Source organism: Mesoplodon bidens, assembly GCF_964165515.1.
Source record: "Mesoplodon bidens genome assembly, chromosome: 13".
Classification (NCBI taxonomy): Eukaryota; Metazoa; Chordata; class Mammalia; order Artiodactyla; family Ziphiidae; genus Mesoplodon; species Mesoplodon bidens.
Genome location: NC_138169.1, coordinates 51,817,738 through 51,837,942, shown reverse-complemented (window position 1 = coordinate 51,837,942; position 20,205 = coordinate 51,817,738). Strand labels below are relative to the sequence as shown.

The following is a 20,205-nucleotide window of genomic DNA, read 5'->3' as shown; positions in this document are numbered from 1 at the left end:
CACTGAAGTAATATTTCTAAAGACTTCAGAACAGTGCCTGGCACAGAGTACATACAGAGAGAGCGCCTGTGAAACAGAAAAGTCTGTCCACTCTCAGAGCTGCAGGATCACTGGCCTTGCCTGTTTCTGCCTCAAGGTAGGGCCACCGTCAGGCTGGCTCAGGGCGCCCAGCTCAGTGGACCTGGCTGGCCTGAGACAGGTGAAGGAGGGTCCCAGGCCCCAGGTCCCCACAAGCCAACTCTGTGGGAGAAGGCAGAGAGAGGGAAAGCTCCTTGAAGGGGAACCTAGCAAAGCCCTTTCCCCCCTCTGCCCACCACAGTCTCTCCTATGTTCATCGCTAGATTCCAACGTGTCTCAGAGCTAAACGTTGTTCTGTTTTCAGCTCCCCAGCCGGGTTGTATTTCTAGGAGTTTCTTCCACACTGACCTGGCCCTACTGAAGCCCATCTCTGTGAGTTCCCTGTTGCTTCCAAGACCCTTACATCTCCCAGTTCTATTGTGTTTGGGATCCCTCTGAGGTTGTTTGGTCCCAGGGATGCTCCTGCAGCGGGGGCAGCTGGCTATCCAGCTCTTACAACTAAACCATAAGCTCATGAAGATTTTAACTCTGCACTAAGTTTAAGAGCTTGCAGCTGAGGGGCCAATGCGCTATGCTGTTTATAGGTCTATAAAACTGTTCCCTCGGTGTAAGATCATAGACATGGCCAATCTGTAGGGGTCAGGGAGCCAGGCGCCAGGCGTGCCCTTAGTTTCCTGGCTCCACACCTCACTGCAGGGTCCTATGGAAGTCTGAGGAGGAGGCAAATTGCATCTTTTGCACATTTTTGCCCACCTAAAACCAGCTGGGTGATTTCACTGCTCTGGAGAAGCCAGCCTGGTGAGTAACGCAGCTGAACAGGGGACGCCAGGGTTAGGACTGACTGGGATGGCAGGCTTGCTTCACATACCTCAGCAGGAAAGAATCTGACAGAGAACCAGAGATGGGAAAATGATCTCAAAAGTCCATTAGAAATGGCATGAGACGAGTTTTATTCACAAACTCTAGAGCAGGGGGTGCAAGCATTACTTGGGCGTTTTAGTTAACAGAGCCTGTGCTCCGCAGAGATGACTGATGCAGAGCCAGCCTCTGGGAACAGGCACGCCCGCTCTTCCGAGCCCCGGACATACCTTGGCTGACCTGGTGACGGCCCCAATCTCTGAGTACAGATCAGAGCTGTCCGGGAAGTTTTCCACCACCATGGTGCACACGTGGTGGAGAAGTGACTGCTTGTGCACGGTGTCTTTGACTTCTGGAACCTTCTCGAGGTAGCTTAACTCAAACGCTTTGGCCTGTTTGGGGAACATTAAATAAAAGACAGGAAGAACAAGTTTCACGCAGGTTCTCAGAAAGGCCCAAGTGGCTTTAGAATCAATGCTCTCTTGAAGGAGCCCAATGTTTAGTTCCTCCGTGAGTGAAGCATCTCAGGCCACACGCTCCATCATCCTTAGCTGATCACACATGGACCAGCCACCCTGAGAGCAAAATGAGCCTCCAGCCCTTTCCCACCACGCCCATCAGCCACGGACTATCCCAGGGTTCTGCTCCTGAATCAGGGTGCTGGGATGGGGCAAAGGGGGCGGGGTCTCTGCCATGTAGGTATCTACAACTTCCCTAATCCCTTCCCTGCTGCTTCTCTACTTCCTGGCCGAAGATGGGCCATTAAAACAAACAAACAAAAGTTTGTTTATAATGTGTATGAGTACAAATATTTAAGTGATAAGCTCAGGGGAAAAAAGAGAAAAAGAAAAAAACAGAGTAGAATAGCTCCAAAGTCCATTTTGGGAGGAGCCAAGCTTCACAAGGAATAAAGTGCTTATTTTTCTAAGTTTTCTTATTTATAGCAAGATACAGGCTTGAACAAATAGGCCCTGATATTTTAAGGACAGAACTTCTAGATTTTCACCAAAAAAACACAACAACTGTTTGTTCAATTGTGCTTTGGAGGACCAGAGGTACGACCTCCACTGGCAAGTGGAGGGCAGGGATTTTGTGAGGAAAGGGATGGGAAAGACTTACGTTAGTTCCATTTAGAAAGTTCCCAATGGCTAAGAGAGTAGACAGGATAAAGCCCAAGGTTTTATTGTTCTCCAATTGGTCTATTCCTTCCTTCAGGTCCAAAAGTGGTTCTGCCACTTCCTTTCAATTAAAAAAAAGTTAGAAGAAGGTGATAGAGAACGTAAATTTTGGTTTTACTTTGTTCTTTTTAATTTTTGTACAAGGTCATTACCAGTGGAGTTCTCCCAGTATAAGGCAATCCCATGTGATGGGCACATGCTCCCAGGTGTGGGAAAGAGCTGAAGGGCAGGAGAAAGTCTAGCCCCAAAGTCTCCTCAGTGGAGACCAACTGGGTACCTGTGGCTCACGGGAGCTTGGTTGGGTGACATCTGCTGTGTCATCCCCTGTTCCTGCCCATCTCCCAAGCTCAAGCAGGACACTCAGGTCATACTCTCCTCCCATTCTCTCCTCTGACCATGGTTGATGTCTATGAAACTCTTCACCTGCATGTTCCTTCAGCATCTGAACCAGTCTTCCTCTTTGCCTTTCTCCTCCCAGGCAGATGACACTGGAAACTGTGGCCTCATTGTCCCTGGACCCAGGTCTCCTAACCTCCCCTCTAGGCACTCTGTGGCTGGCCACCTCTTGGCCTGGGTCACTTTCTAGAAGGTCATCGTCCTCATTACTCCAACTTTCTTCAGAACTCCCACTCTCTCAGTTGTCTAGCCTGCCCTGTGGCCTCATGGCCTCAGTCTCCCCTTCCCTCTGTCTTGTTGTTCTGTAACCACCCCCCACCTCAGCGTCCTCACTGAGGCTCTCCCCAAGCATGGACCCCAAAGCCAGAAGCTTCAGCTTCATTCTCTCCAGCCTCACTTCTGCTAGGCAGGCCCTCCCAGCCTGCAAACCAGGCTGACTCGATGACCTGTTTTCTCCCTGAAGTTACCTCACCTTTCTCCAGAAAATCATCGGAACAGGCTGACTAGTTCTGCAACCACGTCACCCTAGCAGTTCTAGGCTTCTTCAGCCCTGCCTGATTCTCGAATGGAGTCAAATATAGCAGTTTTCCCCTGAAGCAGCCTTAGCCCACTACTACCTGCCTGGCCCTCAGAAAGGACCGTGCTCCCTCCTTTGTGGAAAGAGGAAGACCACACAGCCTCTCCACCTCCTCCGGGCACTTGCTCTCAGTCAAGCTCACCTCCAGCTCACCATCCCTCCCTCCCTTTTCCTCTCCATGGTTCCTTCTTCTCAGCCTGCAAAAAATACTCACCTCTCACCCATCCAGAGAGGACACCTGCTTCTTCCACTTTCTACTCGGGATGAGTGTTCCCATGCCTTCACTGTCAAGGTCCCTTTCCTTCTACTCTCCTCTCAACCTCTTGCAATCTGTTCATCTCAGATTTTCTATTGGGATACCCTCTCAAAGGGACCCAGTGACCTGCTGGTTGCCACAGTCAATGGCAGTGAGGTGACCATCATCAGATAGAAGGATTGTAAGTCACTTCCCATATTGTGTCTTTCTGTATTGTCTAAATTTTCTACCATGAGCATATAGAGTCAGAAAAACATTTGATAGTTTTTTTGGTTTTTTTTTTTTTAAACAGTCAAGTATCTGAGGCTGGTGCCAGACAGACACTTTAGAATAAGCCCTCACTGGTAGGCTGCTCATCACTCGGTGTAGACACGACCCCGTCACGATCAAACCCTCACCCTTCAAACCCTGTCTCAGCAATGATACTTCACCATGTTCACCGTTAAATAAATGAACGTTCTCAACTCTGGGGACACAGGACTGGCTGCCTCTCTTTCTAAGTGCTGACCTTTTCTGTAGTTTCGTAATCCATTTTGAACGCCCAGAGGTGGAGCCGAGCCGAGAGCTCGCTGATGGAGCACAGTGTAAGGAGGAACTGCTCGGCACTGCCCAGCGGCACCTCGGGGTTGGCCAGCTGCGCTTCCTGGATTTTCTGCTTCTCTTCTTCAGTGGGAATCATGGTTAGAATTTTCTGGAAAGATGGAATGATACAGTATATTCTTAGTGATGGACCCTTCAATGTTTCCAAATTCACATGGTAACTTCCCAACCAGGTAGTAGAGATATTCTGCTGTCAGTGCTCTTATCATATACAGCTGCTATATACCAAATAAACTTTAGAGTAGAAAAGCCCTATGTAGCATCTAAATTTACATTTATTTGTTTTAACATTCTTTCTCTTTCTTTAAATCTCCTGTTTCATAAGCAACTTGCCCTAAATTTCCTAGTCTTGCACATGAAGGACATTCTAAGCAAGAAAGGGATGGGGGGTGAGAGAAAGGTGAAAGAATAAGATAGAAGATTAGAGAACAGCTCCCTGTTCCCTAAGAAATAGAGTAAAACGTGTTAAGAATATAATCTTCTCACAGATTAATCTAAGAGCTTACAAAAATAAATCATTTACCAAGAGCTCAGACTAACTTTTGTACCTGGGCCATAGTATAGCTTTAATTGTTTTAAATATTTCAAGTATATTTCAAATTTTATATAGAAATGAAAACATCTTAACATCAAGCTCAAGCCTGATTGAGGAAAAAATGATGATGGTACTTATAAAGAGCAATACTTACCTACTAATGGAAAGAGTATCACTTTCTGCTTTTATTTGTTTCTGGTAAAAGTCAATTGCAGAAGGCAAAGGGAGCAAACAGGCATCAGAAGGATTATGACTCTTATAAGTTCAAATTCCTTAGTGATTACATTTTAAAAGAAGGTAAAAATTCCCATCATGTGACATTTAACATACAACATTACTCTCATTTATCAAATGAGAGTATCAAAGCAAAGAAATACACATTGTGCCATACTTTTCAGTAACTTATGTTAATTCATTAATTCTAAGTGGCTTTGGTTACTGCTCTACAATAGCAACCATCTGGATAAAGTGTGGGAAGGAGTTCCAGTTCTGGGGGAGATAGAGTAAGCAATACGCTGTCTGTCCCACTAAATGCAACTATACACCCTGGACAGCAGGCATGGAGCAGCTACTTGAAGACTCTAAAAAAAAAGGAATAGTGGTAGGTGGATTGAAGGAGAAGACCAGAACTGAAAGTTCATCTGAACTGGTAATGAGTTGACCATTTTTCCTCTGGTATTCCCTAGCCTGGGCTCAGTTAGTCCAAAAATCTGGAAGAGGGTATCAGGTGCAGACAGAGAGAATGCCAGGGGAGCCCTCTAGTTCTGACTCGAGGTGTGGGAAAGGGTCTCCTAGCGGTGGCAGCAAGGTTGGCAGGTCCTAAAACTCAGATGAAGGGAACATTCCTCTCCAGTCAGTGGAGCTATGGTCCCAAGAGATGGGGCAAACCCCTTATGCTTTTCTTCTCTATCTTCTCTCTGCTTGGCCCCAGACATGGGCATAGTCATAGCAAGTGCATGGTAAAGTGAGGTAACTAAAGACCCAGCTTTCACTGGAAGACTACAAAGGAAGGCCCCAGAAAACCAGAAAGCAGTAGGGAGGTCATGAAATATGAAGAGCCTGCAAAGCAAGGGCACAAAGCTGTTTAAGAACTTCTGCGCTTCTCCTTGAGCTGTTCATGTGTGAATCTGACCTTCAAAAGCACATTAAAGACTTTGAGACCTGAACTGGTCTTTGAAAACTTTGAAAACTGAGCTGACGCTGGAACAACAGTCCACAGAAGGTGGGTTAGAATCTGTGGCTTGAACTCCAACAGGTGATGGAACAATTCTTAATTCTTTTTATGAAACCAGAATGACCCTAATACAAAAACCAGACAAAGTTAATCCAGTCGAGAAAAGAAAACTACACACCAATATCCTGATGAATCAGATGCAAAAATCCTTAACAAAATATTTTAAAGTATATAAATAAATGCCAATATATTAAGATATATAAATCTATTGCTATATTTTATATAGCAATATATTTTAAAATAGCCACAAGGTTGGTTCAATATGAAAAAATTAATCAATGCAATTAATCTACCAGATTAACAGTGTGAACAAGAAAATTCACACAGTCATTTCAATTGACTCAAAAAAGTTTTGATAAAATTCAATTTCCATTCATGACAAAAAACTCTCAGCAACCCAGTAATAGAAGGCATTTCCCCCACCTGATAAGAGACATTTATAAAAAAAAAAAAACAAAAAACCTACAGCTCATTTCATACTTAATGGTGACAGAGAGAATGCTTTCCCTCTAAGAATGGGAATAAGACAGGGTGTCCACTATCACCATTCCTATTTAACATTGTATGGAAATCCTAGCCAGGTATATAAAATTTTAAAAATGCATACAGATTGGAAAGGAAAAGATAAAACTCTTCCTATCACAGACGGTATAATTGTCTACATAGGAAATTTTGAGGAACCTACAAAAAACTTACGAAACAATGAGTTAAACAACGTTGCATAATATAAAGTCAATATACCAAAAAATCCATTTTATTTCTATATATTACTAATGAGCAATTACAAACTGAAATTTAAAAAAAATGCTATTTACAATGAAATACTTAGGTATGAGTCTAACAAAGCATGTGTAGGATCTGCATTTGGAAAGTAGAAAATGCTGATGAAAGCAACCTAATTGTCTAAAGACGATCTAAATGAAGAGAGAAGGAACAGTGTTCACAGACTGAAGGACTCAACATAGGCAAGATGCTAGTCTTCCCAAAATTGATGTATAAATGTAACTCAATTCCAATCAAAATAGCATGATTTTTTGTGGATATAGACAAGCTGATTCTAAACATTATATGGCAAGGCAGAGGACCAAAACAGTCAAACCAAAATAATTTTGAAAAAGAATACCCTTGGAGGAGTCATACCACTTGACTTTAAGACCTACAATAAAGCTGCAGTATTAAGACAGTGTGGCATGGGCTGCACGATAGATACAGAGACCAGTGGGACAAAACGGGGCATCCAGAAATAGACTACAACAAATATGGCCCAGTGATTCTGACAAAGGTATGAAGGCAGTTCAGTGGACAAATGGTAGTGTTTTCAACAAATGGTGTTGGATGGAACAACTGGAATCCATATGCAGAAAGTGAACCTCAACTTAAACCTTCCACCTTCTACATAAGTTAACTCAAAGGGGATCATAGATCTAAAAGTAAGAAGCAACACTACAAAACTTTTAGAAGGAAACAGGAGAAAATTTTTGTGACACAGGTTATGCAATGAATTCCTAGACATGATACAAAAAAAGAATAGGTTGATAAATTAACCTTCATCCAAATTAAACACTTTTTCTCTATGAAAGACACTGTTAAGAGAATGAAGAGACAAGTTACAGTTCCTCAAAAGATTAAACATAGAGTTATCACATGACCTAGCAATTCCGTTTGTATTTACCCTAGAAAAATTAAAACAGTATTCACACAAAAACTTGTACATGAGTATTTGTATTAGCTTTATTCATAACTGCTATGAACTGGACCAAGCTAAATATTCTTCAACGGGTGAATATTTATATTTACAAACAGCCAGTGGTACATCCCTACAATGCGATGATACTCAGCAATAAAAAGGGACCAACTGTAGATACAAACTGCGACTTGGATGAATCTCAGAGGCATCGATCATGCTGAGTGAAAGAAGCCAATCTCAAAAGGTTACTCGCTGTATGATTCCATGTGTATGACATTCTCGGAAAGACAAAACCATAGTGATGAGAATCAATCAGTCATTAACAGGGGCTAGGGGTGGGTTAAGGGTGTGACTAGAAAGGGACAGCACAAGAGCTTTTTTGGGAGATGGGACTGTTTTGAATTTTGACTACAGTGGTCATTGCATGAATTTATATATGTTTTAAAACTCAATAGACCCGGACCCCCTCCAAAAGTCAACTTTACTCTATATTAATTTTTTTAAAAAGCCAAAATAAAAGACTGGACACTTGACACCAGAATCAGCAAACATGCAGATATCTACATGATTGTGCCTTAGGATGTATCTGGGTGGGGTAGTAGTTGTCCTAGGCTTCTGAAAGTGTTATCAGGGAGGACTGTCTCAGGAGTTTATCAGAAGCCAGTGATGACAAACTGTATTGAAGACCTGTTTTGGGCTGTGGTCAGAGTGAGGTCACTGGTGGTGAGCCCTAGATACCTCTTCTTCCAACATCCTCTTCATCACGGCCTCAAACACAGATTATGTGTGTGGAATGGAGCATCGGGGAGACATTCAGTGACAATCCTCCTTGTTCTCCCACAGGCTGATGCTACTGATCCCACCTGTCCACATAGATGGCATTCAAAAAGGACCAAAACAATCCAAGCAGATGTCACTTCTTCCAAAACACCCAGCATTTGAACTCAACTGGTTTTCAAAAGAAAAACTTAACTAAGAATTTGTATTTTAATTTTCTTAATGCTCAAATTGTTTTAAGCATGTACAAGAATTCCAAAATATAAAGTTGTCAACGCTTTTCCCCCTTCTTCAGAAGGCATTTTCCTGGGATGATTTTTGTTTGCTTTTTTCCTTTGGGAAAGTAATCAAACACTCCTTTGTTTTTCCTTTCTCTAATTTAAACCATTTGTTCACTACTGAAGATTTATGAGGTTACCATCTGCCGCTTATTTTACTTCTTTTTTACACATCACTGACAATAAAAATAGCCGTAAGACAGGGGGACAGGAGGTCAACGCTACCTCCTATGAGGTGATGGCCCCTTTTTTCCATGAGCAGAATGACAAGGGAATGAGCATACCTTTAATTTGCTCTTTACCATGTCAGTAGATTTACTGATGTTTCTGTGATGACCATTTGGTTTCACAGGGAGAAAAACATCAAACAGGCCCATGACATAATAATCTCAGTGTTTTTTTTGCTTTCTTCCAGACAGTGTTTCTCCAGCACTGCTTTAAGTATGCTTGCTTTTGTATCTGAAAATCATATTTCAGATGAAAATTCATAAGTCATACTTATTTTTTATGGACCCAAATGCTTTGGGGTTTGGCCATCTCATTCACCTGCAGATGAGACCATGCTAAGTAATTATCATGTCTTGTGAGTTCTTTTTTTTTAACATCTTTATTGGAGTATAATTGTTTTACAATGGTGTGTTAGTTTCTGCTTTATAACAAATTGAATCAGCTACACATATACATGTATCCCCACATCTCCTGAACAGAACCCTGGCTATGACTCTGGATGAGATTCTAACAGCAGAAACTTGGAGCCTTTATGGCTGAGGCTAGTTTGGATGCAACTTGCAGTCTCATGAGACAATGGTATTCTCTTCATGCACTTCATCTCAGGGAGGGGCTTTTTTTTTTAGTTAACTTCTCAAGTTTATTTCTTGATACTATCTTCTTTCCTTCTTATGACTACTCAAGTGAGGCATGTAAGGCAGAAATTATGCGCCAATTTACAGATGAAGATGCAGTGCCTGAAGCTAAGCTGGATCAACCAAGGAAGCGCTGGAGAACCACCCAGGGGCTCCTCCTACTTTCTAGCACTACTTCCATGCTCATGGCGATTCCACGAACTACCAGTGCGGCTAAGGTGCCCAGTCACTGGGACATTCTGATTCCTGGCACTGTGGACCCACTGATGCGCTCCTGCACTCAGGCTCATCTGCGTGTGTCCAGCGCTCACTCAGGGACCCGTGGACGGAGTTCCCCAACACAAACTGCTTGAGAAGATACTGTAGTTTTGTACAGGTGGCCAAAGGGAAATTCTGTTTCTAGGATGCCGACTGGCCTGGAAGCCAAGCAGGGCCAAGTTAAATGTCGTTTGGAGCCATTCAGTTGTGTTACCCTCTGAGTAAACACAGACTCTAAAAATGAGAAAAGCAAGGAGAAAAATGAAAACCCTTCCTACTTCCATCTGTGATACCTCAGCGATGTTTTACTTGGGAAAATATCATTAATAATACTTAGAGATGCCCCCAAATCATATTTTAAAGTTTAATACTCTTATAAAAAACTACTTCCTTAATGAAGTTACTTACTCCCATGGGTTTTCATGATGAACCAGATACAAAACATGGGGTTGACAAACAGGATGTCAGTGAATACATCCTAATCACGTCCAGGTACACAGAGGTTTCGTTTCGAACGACCCCATTAAGCCGTGGTGCCACGCTACAGGGCCTGCATCCAAGAAGCAGACGGTTTGGCAAGAGGCCATTTGGGCATAAGCTGGAAATCATATTAGTGAAGATCTGTAAGGACACAACTTACATCTCTTCTCAACCCTGACGTAACTCTTGAGCAACAAGCTTAGACAATAAGCTTTGGGGGAGTAGCTCTGCACTTGGATGAAGACCGTCTCTACCCCTTGGGCCCCTGGGATCAGTGGCCAGAGACAGCAGGTAACAGCTGGGAGGGCCTGGGTTCTGTCTTCCCCACAAGGACTGGTTTCTTCTGGATTCTCAGCTACAGCTGACAAGAGTTGAAAATATACAGTCTCTGGATTTGCCCAGGCAGCTTCAGATGAGGGGTTCTCAATCAGGGTGATTCTGTCCCCAGGGTATATTGATGAAGTCTAAGAGACATTTTTGGTTGTCACCCCTGGATGGGTGCCACTGGCATCCTGTGGGCAGAGGCCAGGGATCCTGAACCCCCTACAATGCACAGGGCAACTCCCACAATAAAGAACTGTCCAGTCCAGAATGGCAATAGTGCCAGTTGATAAACCTTGCTTTCAACGAAAACTGTGGTAAAAATGTGTAACTCCATGTCTTGGGACTATATATGAATTTACCGAGCACTCATGACACAATAAGCTCTCAGGAAGGGATAGGCAGTGTTTTCTATGGCTGTGTCCTCTCACTGTACCTCATTTCATATGCCAGCTACTCCCAGAGGAAAACCATAGGCAGCGCTGTGATGCGGACTGCGTTGCCTCAAGCATCTTCTCACTCCCCTTTCAGATTCCCTCTTATTCTTTTCGGTGCGTGAGCCCAGGCCCAGACAGCCCACCTGGGCTGGCCGCCGCCAGGGCTGGCCTGTGGATTGCACTTCAGACTCAGGCTCTAGAAATCATATTTCAGCTCGACCTCTTACTGGCTTGTGAGCTTGGACACAGACCAACATTGGAACTCACCCTCTTCATCTTTAAGATGAAGAACATAATAGTATGTAACCTCGTAAGGTTCGGATGAGCATCTGTGTGAAGCACCTACCTGGTGTCTGGCCCACAGGAGGAAACCTAGGAAAGTCAAGTTTAGTGCTGTGCTGCTCCTACATCCGTCATCATTACTGTACCTATCATCATACATCCCTTCCTGGATTGAAAAGGTGCTCAGCTGGAAACCAGTCAGAAAAGGAAAAAATAATTTGATTCATTCTAAAATCCTAGTAACTTATTGTATCTGAAACTCTCCCCACCCAGGGAGACTGACACTTCAGGAAAGAAAAGAGGCAAAACCAAAGGCATCCACCTCTCCTGATGGACTTTCAAGTTCTCATGGCAATAAGGGGAAATATTTTTAAAAGGGGAAGTTGTCATTTTTTCCTTCAATCAAGCTGGCCCTGGCTGCATTTGGAGCCTATGTACGAATCTGAAGCTTCTGTAGTCTTTAAAAGATCCTGTGAAGTAAACAGGATGGCCAGGATGTGCGCTAGGGCCTACTACTCTGCCTGTCCCATGTGAGAGACACTTTGCACGTGGTTCGTCCCACTTGGCAGCTCCCACCTGCCCAATGCCCCTCTCTCTTGCTGCTCTGTGCGTCCCAGGGTGGACGTGCCTCACACTGAGGCTGGGCCTGCCCCCTTCTTTCTCGCTGTCTGGCAGCTGCCTCAGTGTCCCTCTCTGTATTTGCCTACTGTCACCTGCTCTCTCCTTTTTACACCCCCCCCCCGTTCTGCCACGTGCCCTCAGTCCCGGGCTCTGTTGACCTGCTGTGTTGCATGGCCTGAGTCCAGGGCTCGGGCTCCACCTCCTCTCCAGCCAGATGGAAGTGCATTTCCCTCATCGTACCTGCTCCTGGCACAGGCTGTGTGTGTGTTTCTCAGGGCAGAGTTGCTTAGGCCTCGTACTGGTTTCCTAGGTTTGCCATAACAAAGCATCACAAACTCAGGGGTTCCAAACAAAGGAAATTTATTCTCTCACCGTTTGAGAGACTAGAAGTCTAATATCAAGGTGTCGGCAGGGCCATGCTCTTTCTGAAGACTCGAGGGGAGGCTCTTTCCTTGCTTTGTCCTCACTTCTGGTGGTTGTCGGCAGTCCTTCATGTTCCTTGGCTTGTAAACGCTTCCCTCCAATTTCTGCCTCCATCATCACACGGTGTTCTGTTCTGTGTGTCTTCCTGTGTATCCTCGGTGTTCCCATGGCATTCCCCTCTCTGTGTCTATGTCCAAACTTTTCTCTTCTAGAAGGATATCAGCCAGTGGAGTAGGACCCACCCTAATCCAGGATGACTTTATCTCCACTTGATCATGTCTGCAAAGACCCTATTTCCAAATAAGGTCACATTCTGGGGTTCTGGGTAGGCATGGATTTTGAAGTTTGTACTCAATCCAGTACAAACCTCTGGAACACGGCTTTTCCTGTGGAGGTCTCTGCTTTCCAAAGCACAAAGGCATGGCTGTCCTCCTGGGTTCAGGCATCACTTTGCCCCATGGGCCCCACTGCCCCCTACCACACTCAGGGCTGGAGACGCGTCCGGCACAGCCCCCCAGGCCTTCCTCACTTTCAACTCTCCTGCCAAAGCCCGCTCTCCCTCACTGCAGCCAGGCTTCATTGGCTTCCTTCACTCTCGACGTTTTCAAATAAGACTGGGCATGAAGGAATCTCAAATATGGAGAGCCTTTAAAGGAATCCAGGGCTCTTTGCCAATAGGAGGATGGGGTGGGTGTCACCCAACGTCATGAAGCAGTGTCCTCAGATCCCCATTCTGACCCAGTGGGCCTCCAGGCCATCCACCCGTCTGTAGGAATCGGTGGGCTGAGCCATTGGTTTCACGCACTCTTTCTCTGTTATAAGAAGAGGAGATTTAACTTCCTACAGACAGGCACCAGCCCACAGCCGAGGGTGAGCCGGGCCTGGTGGAAGGGCACTGGACCCTGGCAGAGCAGGGGAGCTGTGGCGCCAGCTGGGCCGCCTGCCAGCCATGTAGTCACAGCCAAGGCACCCAGTCTCTCTCCACTTGTGCCACTCAGATTAACAAATGCTGCAGACTCAGTTGGCTTGGGTTTTCCAGCTGATCAAATGAAACCCATCTCTACACACCCCAAAGGGTGCCAAGAGAGAAACAAATCCGCTAACACGGAGTGAGCACGTATGGAAAACCCTACTTTTGAGACTGTTCATTAAACGTATTTGGTTTGAAATGATGTGAAAGAAGGCATCCCAGCCCCACCCCTGTGGAAGTTGTCAAATTCTTCTTCCCCATCGAGGTAGGCGGAATGTGGTCAGAAGGAAGTTAAATGAACCAGAGAGTGAGGATCTCTGAATTTCCTAGGCAAAGTGGGGCTGCTTTCCCCCCAGAAGTTAAAAAACAAGATGTGAGAATTATTAACATTATTCAGAATCTGGCTGAGACAGAAAAATGGCAAGCCACCCTGTGGAGAAAGTCACATTGGACACAGTACTGTTTACATATGCAACATATTACAGAACACAAATAACACTGCACGGGGCTCCCCTTACCTCAATCCCTTCTTTGTTTAAGGCATATTCATCAAAATTCAGAATGGCTATCTTAATCGTTCTTGGAGGGGGCAGCACTGTCAGACCAATATTAATAGCATTGCTCCTCTTGGAATCCAGGACGATGATCTCCTGCTTTTTTCCATCTGCAGCAGTTTTCTTGTGATAAAATAAGGAGAATCCAAGATTAATGCATCATCTTTGGTCCTCTATTAAAAGCAAACTCACAACTTACTTAGACATGAAACCAAATGCCCTCAGTTTAGCTCAGCGAAGGACTGGCTACCTCTCAGCACAGCAGAGATCAGGGATTAGTTCCAAGAGGCCGCCAAGAGCAGGGCAGCAATGGAACTTCGCAAGTCAGACACGTTACAAAATAAAATTGATTTGCCTTCAATTGGGAAAAATGTGATATTTTGGAAGGAAAAAAAAAAAAAAAACCCTGCTTTTTTTCCATAGAGGCAGTGGAAACAAAACTCAAACCTCTCAGAGTTCCCTTCCTGCAGGCTGCGAGGTGTCGGAATGTGCCTTGGTTGGCCCTGGAGCGTGTGGTGTGTGCCCAGAGATGGAGAAACCTGGTCCGCGCACCGAGGAGACGGGAGCCAGAAGGGAATCCGGCATCTCAGGGGCTCCCCTCATCATTCCAACATCCTCCGCCCTGACACCTGAGCACTTCCGCCTCTCCTGCTACACTCAGCCATCTGGGCAGCTGCCCAGTGGGTGCGTGAAGAGGAGTGAGGGATAAACTAGCAAAGAGGCTGAGGAGGGGGACCATGTCCCCACAGAGCCCTGATGTATGTGGCCTCCCTGCTGGCCTGGCATCCTCGGGGCAGTCCCCGCGGCCAGCCCCGGGCTGGCACACGGCCAGAAGCCAGGAAGGGTGTGAGGTGCTGAGCCAATGCTCACCTCTGCCCAGAGCTGTGACAAGGCTCCCAGCTTTCCCCCTCAGCTCTCGGGAAGTCAAGGGCAGGTGGCAACCGGGACAGGTGGAGGGGGGCTGGCCAGCAAGCTTCCTGTGCTGCACAGCTTCCCTTGAGGCCACAGGGCTGGGAAGATGATGATTTTTTTTTTTTTTTTTGCGGTACGCGGGCCTCTCACTGTTGTGGTCTCTCCAGTTGCAGAGCACAGGCTCCGGACGCACAGGCTCAGCGGCCATGGCTCACGGGCCCAGCCGCTCCGCGGCATATGGGATCTTCCCAGACCGGGGCACGAACCTGTGTCCCCTGCAACGCCAGGCGGACTCTCAACCACTGCGCCACCAGGGAAGCCCAATTATGATGATTTTGATTCATGAAACAAGCCTGGGGTGACAAGGATGGGTAAGACCCGTCCAGCACAGTGACGGGGTGTGCTCACTGTGTGAGGGACCCAGCTGTGGGGTAACTAACTCCCCTGGTGGTGGAGGGGGTTAGGGTCTGGAGAAGCTGCCACCTGAGCTGGACCCTCAAGACTGTCTAGGACTAGCCTGGGGCTGGGAGAGAATATAAGGAGAGGAGAGAAGTGCCTTTGTCTAGTTCCAGGGAACTGCCAGGGATGAAGCTGGAGGTCTGGGGGCCATATGGGGGAGCTCCATGAATCAGCTGCTCAGAACCCCCCTGCAGGCAGGCCCCAGCTGAGCAGCTGACAGCTGCTCAAGGACGGCCTCCTGTGCTGAGGCCTCAGCCTCTCCTCTGAGGAAGGGAACCTGGCTGGGCCTGGGAGCAGCTGAACCGCCCAGGGCAGCTGGTCGCTGTAGCACAGGAGGTTGGGAGCTGGCTAGGAAAAACGGCTGCGGCCCCTTACGTCCTACTGAGCCCTTCCGAACTCAATTGCTAACATTCTATTTTAGGTCCTTAGATGTGCATTTGGGAATAAATTACAATTTCTTCATGAAGAAAATAACTGAAAGCATCCCAGCTGTTTGGCCACCTGGTAGCCAGGAGGAACCATTCCTATGGGTGTGCTCGTCGGCTTGGAACTGTGAGCTCCCAGGGACACGCGGCATAAATGCACCCTCACTCTGTAGGGCAAGCTTGTCTTCTATATATTTAAGCAAATAAGCTTATCAGGAGCCCCTGAAATCTACTTTAAAATATTATTTTGTGTATAGAAGGCTAAAAAGGAATGAGAAAAGGTTTGACAAAATGCTGATTACAGGCAATGAAGACAGATGTGATGACTTGCGATGCCCATGCTGGGGTGCCAGGTGTCCACCCCTCCAGGTGCTGCAGGGAGCCTGTGCAACATCCATTCCCTCTTCCCTGCTCACCAAAGGGACTTGATTTTTTTCAGACTGGTAATATGTCAGTGAAATCAGTCACCTCCCTGGACCCTTGGCATGTAAGGCTGGCAGTTTGGGTTTTTGTTTTCCTGATTAAAAAGAGATAGACCCAGTGAGCCATGCCTTTTGCCTTTCCTCCTTCTTCCTGCCTAGAATGTGGATGTGAGGCCCAGAGAGACAGCAGTGAGACATCTCATGAGCATAAGGAAGGAAGCCACATGGACGGAAGCATGGAAGACGGAAGAAGCCTGGGACCTGGCATTGGAGAGGCAACTACCCACAGCCAGGCTCCAGCGCAGAAAGCATTTATGGGAAGGCAGGGGTTCCCTGGGAATCATTAGCCCTTAGCCCCCCATCTATAGAGTCCCCGTCATTCTAGGAGACTGCAGAGATGCCTGAGCAGGCCCAGCCCAACTGCAGCCTTTGTGCAAATGAGAAAAAGATGCCCACCTCCAGGGAGACACAGCCCCATGGCAAACAGCTTGAGAGGGAAGCACCGTTCAGATTTCAGCCCTCCCCCCCTCAGCCAGCGTCCACGTGCAGCAAGCAACCCACACAGACTCGGGGTGGCTCTGAGCCTGAGATGTCCTTGCCCCCATTCTCAGTAGAACTCAGTTCACACCAACGGACACAACCACACCCACACCCCTCATAAGTCGGGAAGAAGCAAGCTGCTGGGCATCCTGAGATAATGGGGAAGCTATCTTCACAAACGATGCTACATGTTTTCAGAGCACTTCCAACCACTTCGCAAAGGAAGGAATAAGAATTAAAGTCATATCTGAAATTGAATTGTTAAATCTCTGGATTTTATCCAAGAGGTATTTTAAATGCTCTTCTTCATAATTAAAACAGACTCCACTGGATGCTACTGACCCCTCAAGTGCCTTGGCGGCTGTCCTGCCCGACACGAGGGGTGGGTCACGTGGGCTTGTCCAACTCTCTCCTCCCCTCCCACAATAAACTGGAGCGCGCCTGCAAGAACAAGCCAAAGTTCTCCGTGCCTGGAACCATGCGTCCTGTCTAGGGATTAGCTATCATCAATTCTGATCCATTTCAATCCTCTTTCAGGGTCAAAGCCCAGACCAGCAAGAGTGACCTTCACTACGTCCTTCACCTGGTCCTGTGTCTGAGTCACTGTCGCCCATCCTCTTCCACAAAGCCTCTCATGCCCCGTCCTTCATTCCCGCCACCTGCACCCTGAACCCGACCCCTGGTGCCAGCCTCCCAGGGCAGCCCACCACGGGCCTCCTGCTTCCAGCCTCTTCTCACCCCCAGCGCATTCACCCTACTCTTGCTAAGAGTCTTTCTCAGGCACCCATCTTCTTATTGCACTTCTCTGATCAGACAGTCTGTGACCGTCCACTGTTTGAAATGAGAAAAATAGGAAATTGGTCAATGATAGAAAGAGGAGATAAAGCAGATAAGACAGAGTGTTCCTTATAAAGGAGGTTAGGAAATGTTACATGACCCTCTAAAGGCATCTGGAAAGGAAGGGCTAAGATGTGATGGGGCAAAGGTGGAACAGGGTTGGGAGGATGACAGGAGGTGATACTTCTAGGCAGGAGATGAGAAAGTTGTTTTGCATTTTATTTGAGCCCAGACACATCCCAAAAAACAACACACAAACAAGGAAACAAAACGCCCAAACCTCCTGAAATATCAATACAGGGCCTACTTGAAGGAACTAACAAAATTTTCTTGAGAGAAAAAGAAGAAGATGTGCATAAATGAGAAACATCATGTTCCTGGATAGGAAGCCTCAGTGTTGTAAGGATGTTCATTATCTCTCATCATAGAATTTATATCTAAATAATATATATATTTAAAGTGATTCTAATCAAATTCCAACAAGATTTTTTTGGAATTAAAAAATAGTCTAGAGTTACTATGAAAGAATATATGTGTAAAAAATCCGTAAGTAGAAATATATATAATATCTACCCAATTAGCTCTAGAAACTTATAAACTGATATAATTAATGTGTAGCACTGGCACTAAACAGTTACAATGATAGAACAGAACAGAATGAAAGTACAGAAAAAGCTCTCATACAGTGATCCAGGGCATTCCAACAAGAGCGCAAGATCAGTGAGTCACAATCCATTATGAAAGCCCAATTCTAATATGGAACCAAAGAAAGTAACTTTAAGTCAAAAAACTCAACATGGTAGGTTAACCTCATGACAGACTGGATTGACTGACATCTTCCTTCTTTAAAAAAAAATGCCAGCAGAAAGCAAGAACACAGGCTGTGTGAGAACGTCCAAGGGTCATCATGGTTAGAGTATGCCACACCCCATGAGACTCCTCTGCCGACTGGCTTCTCAAGATGTTATCAGTGATGGTTCACGACAGCAAACCCTGAGCAGGAAAAGAGGCTGAGAAGCAAGCTTAGTCCTTCAACTGTCTCTTTCTGGTTGGCAGGGTATCTTCCCACATTTATTTATTTTTTGCCTTTCTTTGATACAGATCTCATTTCCTGAGTGCCTGTTAGGCGCCTACGCCTTGAATGGGGACATTTTTCATGGAGACCAACAAAAATGTGGGGGGCCACGATGCCACCGGCAGCAATGGTCAGTCCTGGGACAACAGGAAATAAGCGTTTCTGCCTCAATTCTTTGATAAAAGGTCTATCAGCCAAACCTCTGCCCTCAGGTCTCAAGAACTCCCAGGGCAGAAAGGATGCTGAGGGAGGCTCCTGTGGGTGGGGCTTCAGGCACAGGATGCTGGACTAGGGGGCTGCTGGAAGTGAAAATGGGAACAACTGTCTCTGGGGCAAGAGAGTTGCCCCAGCAACAGAGTGGAAGTGAGCAGAGTGGGGGGAACCAGGTGCGGATGTCTTTGAACATGTAATTTCCCCAAGTACATGCAGAAGTTCTCAAGGTAAAAGAGGAACTTACTTCTTGAAGGGGCAAGGGGCACTCTAGGAAGAAGCCAGGCTCTGATTTGCTTCCAGAAAGCCTAGTGAAGCTGAACTTCTGAGCCGAACGGGGCAGCAACACCCTGAACCTCCTTCAAAACAACAACTACCAGGGAGCCTCCAACCTGCCAACCGTTGCCCTTCTGGAAATACTGTCTCTGGAGAAATGCTTCAGGTTTGCACGGAATGGAGGGCTTCTGTTTGCTTTTGACTTGGCCACGAAGATTGCAGGGAGTGGGGAGAGGGTGTCACAGCCAAAAGGGGGAGAGGCCGAGGTTACCCTCTATGGCAAGAGATGCTTTCAAGGCCAGCAGAGACCTCTTAGAGAGAAGGGGCAGGAAGGAAGTCACCAAGGCAGTTCAGCTCCTTTCTCCCAAGCTGTCCAAGAGGGCTGAGGGTCCAGTTCCAGGAGGCAGAAGTGAGCCCCTCCAGGAGGAAGCTTCAAACAGGCGGTGCCCATGACCACAAGACTTACAGAATTTCTAAGAAGCATAGAAGAGGTACTCAATTTAAGCAGTGAGTGGGCTTCCCTGGTGGCGCAGTGGTTGAGAGTCCGCCTGCTGATGCAGGGGACACGGGTTCGTGCCCCGGTCCGGGAAGATCCCACATGCTGCGGTGCGGCTGGACCCGTGAGCCATGGCCGCTGAGCCTGCGCGTCCAGAGCCTGTGCTCCGCAACGGGAGAGGCCACAACAGTGAGAGGCCCGCGTACCACAAAAAAAAAAAGAAAAAAAGAAAAATAAGCAGTGAGTGCTAACTGCCAAGGCTTAGGGGTAAGGGCTGTGACTTTCCCCTGCAGCCCTAGATTCACCTGGTGGTCAGCTCCCTGGGTGGGGGCTGTCTCTCTAGAACCAACCAGCTCCAAGAGGTTGGGCCCTGCAAACTCAGCCATTCCAAGGGGCAGAAAGTCACATACGACAGGAATATTTTTTAGAACGGTTAAACCACCTATTCAGGTCTTCTCAGGGGGACTGTGGGGCAACGCCAATCCTGATACAGAGATGGATGACCACAGGCCTCGCAGGGAGGAGACATGCAAGTCAGGTTTTTGGACAGAACAAAGTATTGCCTCCAAGACCAAGTCTTTTAGAATCTGCAAGTAAAGAGACAAACTTGATTCTGAATGGTTATGGGGTGGGTGACTGCCATGTAAGAGTGACCACAACCTGATAGCATTCAATATCCTGAGGACGAGACCATTACTCCCCCTCATAATCATTCAGTTTTGGAAAAGAGAAGGGTGAATATTCAGGCAGCAGTTAGGAAAAACTGGAAAGGAAAACTTTAACGCTAAATAGTAGTCATTAAGCTTAGAGGCTAATTTAAAATCTCACATTGGAATCTCAGGAAAGTCACGTTGAGACAAAGGCTAAGAAAATCAATAGCATAAAAAAAG

General features: G+C 46.4%; 1 protein-coding gene across 7 annotated transcripts in view; it reads right to left on the bottom strand.

Annotated features, from left to right (window-relative positions):
* Window positions 1–20,205, bottom strand: part of FHOD3 (formin homology 2 domain containing 3) — a 497,371-nt gene that overhangs the window by 41,237 nt on the left and 435,929 nt on the right. For all 7 annotated transcript variants that reach the window (XM_081253453.1, XM_081253447.1, XM_081253448.1 and 4 more), the window contains 4 exons: window positions 13,628–13,786; window positions 3,852–4,034; window positions 2,056–2,175; window positions 1,167–1,328 (listed from right to left, as the gene is read on the bottom strand). In XM_081253453.1, the coding sequence (XP_081109579.1) occupies window positions 1,167–1,328; window positions 2,056–2,175; window positions 3,852–4,034; window positions 13,628–13,786 (624 nt within the window). The remainder of the gene's footprint in view (window positions 1–1,166; window positions 1,329–2,055; window positions 2,176–3,851; window positions 4,035–13,627; window positions 13,787–20,205) is intronic.